Source organism: Podarcis tiliguerta (assembly GCF_965153285.1).
Source record: "Podarcis tiliguerta genome assembly, chromosome: 8".
Lineage (NCBI taxonomy): Eukaryota > Metazoa > Chordata > Lepidosauria > Squamata > Lacertidae > Podarcis > Podarcis tiliguerta.
In genome coordinates, this window is record NC_139541.1 from 21,858,331 (window position 1) to 21,865,163 (window position 6,833).

Here is a 6,833-nt window from a genome sequence, read left to right on the forward strand (position 1 = left end):
TGTGTGTGTTCTATTCTCCTGCAATCCTTATTTAGTTATTTTTATTTGTTCATTGCAAATCTTGATGCGCTGCTTTGAACCTCGAAGTGGTTTATAAAAAAAGAAGAAGACTCAAGAAATAAAAAAGAAACTCTCAGAAGCAGCTGTTTAAAACATTCAAGATTCAACCATCAAAAGCTAAAAATCAAAACACACGTCCGTGTTCTGTTGGATGGAATTGACTAAACAAAAATGTTCTTGGCAGGTGCAATGCTAAGTCCACTTACATGCGAGTAAATCCCCTTGAATTCAATAGCCTGCTTCTGAGTAGACACGGGTAGGGCTGCACAGCTACACCGAAGGCAGTGATATTTCTTTCCGATTGCACTTCTTAAATGTCACAAGCGAAACAAGACCAGGATCAGAAAAAGGAGGGACTTTCTCTCCCTTGGCACTTGCCGCCCTGACTTTGTTAAGTCACAGCTAACCTTAAAACTTTGGATTTCCCCTTGGGGGAAAAGAGTGGGGGAAGGTTCGGCTGATACCCGCAATACCGCTTCAGAAGCCTATGGGTAGTCTAAATTTTAGCAAGTCTATGCACCGCTCCCAGAAGCTCCGCCCATTTCCTGCCTTCTTTCTCAAGAGGGGCTCTGAGCGGCCACGCCTACAAAAGGGAACCGCGCCTCAAATCTCCTGAGGCTCCGCCCCTCCGCCACTCGTACGTCCACCCCGTTCCCCGTTCGTGGCCTCCCTATTGGCGGAAAGGCTGGCTCCGCCTACTCCGTTCTGTCCCCTGGGTGCCCCGCCTTCTTTCTGACGTAAGGCGATCGGAGGCCAATGGGAGGTCGAAGGGGGAGGGGCTTGTGCCACGAGGAATGGCGGCCAGGGCGGAAGCGGAGTCCGAAGCCGGTGTCGCTGCTGAGTCTCCGGCCGCCTTGTCTCAGGGGGCGGCGCTGGTGGAGTCCAACTTCCAGCTGGCGCCGTCTGCGCGGAAGGCTCGGCCTTCGGACTTGGTGGCTCTAGCAGAGCAGGTGCAGAAGGTGAGCGAGGAGGGTGCCTCTGAGAGCGTGCAGAGCGCCTGTGTTTGATGAGCCTCCGGGCACGTGCAGAGTGGGGTTTTTTTTGTTTATTAATGCCTGATTGAATGTTCGGTGGTTGTTCCGTGGGCCTTGGCAATGGTGGCCTCTGGATGACAGCTAGGGTGAGCATGTCAGCGTGTCCCCCAAACTGCATTTGCCGGTTCCTTGTAGTGTTTAGAATGCCGGACTTGGACCTAGGACATCGGGGTTCATAATAATAAAAATAAAAATAAATAAAAATAAAAATTTATACCCCGCCCATCTGGCTGGGTTTCCCCAGCCAATCTGGGTGGCTTCCAACAAAACACTAAAATACAATAATCTATTAAACATTAAAAGCTTCCCTAAACAGGGCTGCCTTCAGATGTCTTCTAAAAGTTTGGTAGTTATTGTTCTCTTTGACATCTGGTGGGAGGGCGTTCCACAGGGCGGGTGCCACTACCAAGAAGGCCCTGTGCCTGGTTCCCTGTAACTTGGCTTCTCGCAGCGAGTGAACCGCCAGAAGGCTCTCTGCGCTGGACCTCAGTGTCCGGGCAGAACGATGGAGGTGGGGACGCTCCTTCAGGTATACTGAACGTATACAGGTATACTTCACATCCCCATTAGGCCACAAAGCTCTCACAGGGTGACCTTAGGGCAGTCATTGCCTCTCAGCCTAACCTACCTCACAAGGTTGTTGTGGGGATTAAACTAGGAGGGGGAGAACCATGTACTCTGCCTTCAACTCTGTAGAGAACAAAACACAAGATATAAACACAATAATAAATAAATAAATAAATAAATAAATAGGGTCATTATTGCTACTCACATATGTCAAAATGTTTTGAGCACACTAATGTTGGTTACACCCCTGAGTACACACCTCGAAATTAATGGACATGCCTTAACTTATTTCCATCAATTTCAATGGGCCTTCACTGATTTAAAATGCATTATTATTGTTCATTTATGAATGCCCTTCCGCGCAAATGTCTCAAAGTGCTGTACAAAAACCACCCTTGAACTTTTGTTGCTTATATGGAGACCCAGATTTCCAGTCTTCTTTAAAAAATATTCCTGTTTCCGTTCTTTTCTACAGGCCGATGATTTCACCCGAGCAAATGCCTGCAACAGGCTGACCGTCATAGCAGAACAAATCCGGTACTTGCAGGAACAAGCCAGAAAGGTAAATGTGGGGAAGGGAAGAACTCCATTATAAAAGGCTTGCAAAGTTCTAAAGTAACGCACCCTAGAGAGGTTTTTTCCTCTACCTCCCTGTTTTATCCTCACAGCAACCTCATCTCTAACCACTACAGTACACTAGCCAATTGGCTGATTTGCTGGCGCCTTCAAAGCCAAATGCAAAGAGGTCCACAAGATCTCTGCAGGCAAAAAAACTCCCCTGAGGTGATTGCCTGGGTGATGGGCCCTTAAGGGGGAACAAAGGAAAAGGACTCTGTATGAGATGGCAGATGGGTGGACCCCCTTCCCCAGCACAGGCTAGTTAGAAGGACAAAGTCAGAGTTCAGAGTTGAAAGTTTGCAGTGATGTGATTTGGGAGGAAAGCAGCAAGCTTGAGAGGAAGGGCAATATTTCATAGAATCAATGAATTGTAGAGTTGGAAGGGACTTTGAAGACCACCCTGCAATGCAGGAATAGGCAGCTGTTTCATATTGGGATCGAACCTGTAACCTTGGCGTTATCAGCGCCACATTCTAGGCAACTGTTTGTATCCAAGACTCTTTTGGGGTGCTGATGAGCGCGTGCTCTCTCTCTCTCTGGTGTTTTAGGTTTTGGAAGAGGCAAACAGAGATGCTGATCTGCACCACGTTGCCTGCAACTTTGTGAAAAAGCCGGGCAACGTCTACTACCTGTACAGGCGGGAGAGTGGCCAGCGCTACTTCTCCATGCTTTCTCCTAAGGTACTGACCCCTTCTTTTAAAAGGGTTTTGAGTTTAGAGAAAAGGCAACTAAGAGGTAACATTATAGAGACAGTATGCTTCTGAGTGCCATTTTCTGGAAACTGCAGGAGGGGAGGGTTGCAATTGTGCCCAGCTCACGCTTACATGCTTCATAAGAGACATTTGCCTGGCCACTGTGAGAACAGGGTGCTGGATTAGATGGGCCACTAGCCTGACTCTCTTTACATTCCTAAGGATTGTGTCAGAATTAGAAAAATGTACAGTGGTACCTCTGGTTACACACGCTTCAGGTTACAGACTCCGCTAACCCAGAAATAGTGCTTCAGGTTAAGAACTTTGCTTCAGGATTTGCATCACTTTGGGGCAATGCAAATCTGTCTGCTTACAGAACGTCCCAATTCCAGTCCCTGGCTTCTCCAGGTGATGGAGAAAGGCTTCTTGCCTGAGGCTCTGGAGATCATGGCCTGTAGCCCTCTAGGTTTTCCTGTACTTTTGCTTCCATCATCCCTGACCACTGGGCGTGGTGTCTTAGGGCTGGTGGGATTTGGAAGTCCAGCAATGTCTGCAGGGACTCAGGTTCCCAATCCCAGCTGGAGACCTTGGACCCCGGAGAACTGCTATCATTCAGAGTAGGATATGCTGGGACCAGTGTACTTGGAGAAGGCTGCTTTAGGGGTCGGCCAACATGCTTGTCATAGCATAGTGCAGGGTTCTTCAGGCTTGCACCCCAGATGTTTGTGGGCTCCCAGCTCACAATCATTCCCAGCCAGTGTTCAGGGGTGATGGGAGCTGTGGTCCAACACCAGCTAAGGACCCAAGCCTGAAGGACACTGGCCTAGCCGTAGAGAGCATCTGTTTTGCATGCCAATTTTGAGTGATTTGGTGCTTCATCAAGAGCACAGTGTAGACACTTTCTGCTGGCATTTTGGGGACTTGATAAGTGTCTTTCCTTCTCTCCCCCCCTTTCATAGGAATGGGGGACCAGCTGCCCAAGCGAGTTCCTTGGTGCCTACAAACTGCAGCACGACATGTCCTGGACTCCTTCGGATGACATCGAGAAGCGCGACGCTGAGCTCAACGTTCTCGAGAAGCTGCTAAACCAGCAAGCGGCCCTACCCCCCTGCAGTGAGCCCAACTTCCGAGGCCTTACTATGTAATGGTGGACCTAGACCAACTCCTCCTCCCAACTTGGTGCCTTCCATACACTTTGGGCCACAATTCCCATCACTTCCAGCGTTGTTATTGTTTTTTTGGACTACAACTCCCATCAGTCCCAGCCAGTTCTACTTTCTGGTGCTGATGGAAGTTGTAGTCCAATATATCTGCAGTGGCCCAGGTTAAAGGAGCACATGGAAGGCTGTAGCTGCATACCAGGTCAATCTTACTGCTGCACAAGGAGGCTCCACCCCAATATCATCATGACTAATTAAAACAAAACCAAAAAACCACACAAGAATTATCCTGCTATATCAGGGATGGACAGAAGACAGATCGGGATCTGCTGGGAGATCTGGAATAGATCAAGAGGTTCTGACTCCTCCTTAATTTATTTACGGTGCATCCAAATAAGCTATCCTCTGAACAGATCTGATGAAATTAATAGTAAAAATATTGAAAATAATATGCCAGTATTATCAAGAAAACTCTTCGGTTGTATCCAGCTAAATCCTATTCAGAGCTATGTTCATCTTCCGTGGGTCGGCTCTGAGTAGGACTAGCCATTGGCTACAACTCTATGACTCCAAGGTGTTTTTCCTAGTCAGTTGCTTCTAGTTTGGACCCTGTCAGGGTCTGACTTTAGAGGCGATGATCTGAGCTGGAGGGCAATCTTGCAGCGCAGGGTTAAAACAGGGGAATTCATTCCCATGGGAGGCAGTGATGGTCACAATTTGGATGGCTTTAAAGGAGGATTGGACAAATTCATGGAGGGAGAAGGCTATCGGTTGCAAGTACCTGTGATTGCTATGCTCCGCTGCCACAGTTGGAGGCAGCAATACTAGTTGGTGGAAACTGCAGGAGAGGCGAGTGCACCTATTCTCGATTCTAGAATCTGGGTGGTAACTGTGGGGACAGGACGCTGGACTAGCTGGGGCATTGGTCTGATCCTGCAAGGCTGTTAGCTCTATACATAAGGCTGCTGTAGTGAGTGATTCCTCCTACAGAATATTTGGCTGCTGTTCAAAGAGAGAACACAATTATGTTGTTCTTTTTGAACTAAGAAGTTCAAACTGTGATGATGCTTGGTGTTTTTTCCTCAATTAAAAACAAATGCTTGCAAAAGAGGACCGACTCCAGCACATGCATTAGGAAGTGGGTTTTTGACTCCTCCCACAAGTTGCCTACAAAGGATATGCAACTCTCTCTCCGGAAGAGTGCTGGTACTTGCCAGGCAGAGCTGCCCCGAAGCTGAGCGACTCGCTTGGGTTTCTTTTCTATCACACACCTTGGTCATCAAAGTGCCCTGTGGTTAGGAGGTTTGACTCCCAATGTGGATGATGTTTTACCATTGCAAATATTACAGCAGGGTAGAGAGCCTCAGGCCTGGGGGCCAAATGTGGCCCCTTCAGGACTCCCAAGGCCCCATCCCTGCTTCACAACTTCTTTGCCAAGCTGAAATGTGTCCTTAAAGTGTGCTTGCCTGTATTGAAAGGCAGATGCGTATGTGTGTGTTTGTAAGTGCATGCAGAAATCTTGTGGATGGAACAGAGAAACTCAATAATAATAATTTAATATTTATACCCCGCCCATCTGGCTGGGTTTCCCCAGCCACTCTGGGTGGCTTCCAACAAAACACTAAAATACAACAACCTATTAAATACTAGAAGTCTCCCTAAACAGGGCTGTCTTCAGATGTCTTCTAAAAGTTTGGTAGTTATTTTTCTCTTTGACATTTGGTGGGAGGGCGTTCCACAGGGCGGGTGCCACTACGGAGAAGGCTTTCTGCCTGGTTCCCTGTAACTTGGCTAATAATAATAATTTACCCCTCCTGCTCTGTGCGCCATTGGCCTACTGCCTCCCTCAAACTGAAAATGATTCCCCACTCCTGTCTTAAGGTACTGGGGAGCAAATCATAGCAGCAGCAGTTCTAAAGCTTGTATGCTGGGAACTAAGTCTCATAGACCCAGTGCTATTTCTTAATGAATTAGAAAAAGAGATGTTGGCACTCATATCTTGATAAAATTGCCATGGGTGGCTGCAAAAAATGGCTGCCAAGGGCAGCAAAATAAAAAAAAAACAGGTGACAGGACTCCATACCACTGAATACAGTCATAAAAAGAGCATTGCGAAGAGTTACATTTTAAAAATGTTATCAATAAAAATGGACACATATTGATCAACTGAGATTTGACTACAATGATAATGCAGAATAAGGAAGCAAACTATTGGCTGTTCCACTGACGTTTAAGGAAGGAAGAAAAGGGCACCATGGGGACAGTGCCACGACATATAAGGGCCTCGACCAGGACAACGTCCGGTATTTGGGCGACAGAGCTGGATTAATATAACTTAATTTCTTCCATAATTGATTTTTTAGTTAAAAAACCCCTTTAATCAACCCATATCTTAAGTATTGGAAGGCCTAAGTGGAAAACATAGTAGTTTTGGGCAAACATGCCCAAAAGTTGTTTAGTGACCACTAAAGTTATATCCTCTGACGAAACTGCGGGAGGCAGTGGAAGACAGGAGTGCCTGGCATGCTCTGGTCCATGGGGTCACGAAGAGTCGGAAACGACTAAACAACAACAACAACAAAGTTATATCCAGTTAAGGAGATGCTTACTGTGAAGAGTGTTGCCAAGTGGTTCCAAGGAAGAGAGTGAAATAGGGCAATAATACCACTTGGCATGGGGACCAGGAGGGGGTAAGAGAAGCG

General features: G+C 47.1%; 1 protein-coding gene across 1 annotated transcript; it reads left to right on the forward strand.

The window, feature by feature from the left end:
• Window positions 1-824: 824 nt before the first annotated feature.
• LOC310682946 (uncharacterized protein C1orf50 homolog) lies at window positions 825-5,241 on the forward strand. Its single transcript, XM_083452301.1, has 4 exons — window positions 825-1,019; window positions 2,137-2,223; window positions 2,828-2,959; window positions 3,931-5,241. The coding sequence occupies exons 1-4, from the start codon at window positions 855-857 to the stop codon at window positions 4,114-4,116; spliced, it is 570 nt and encodes a 189-aa protein (XP_083308427.1). The 5' UTR covers window positions 825-854; the 3' UTR covers window positions 4,117-5,241.
• Window positions 5,242-6,833: the final 1,592 nt, after the last annotated feature.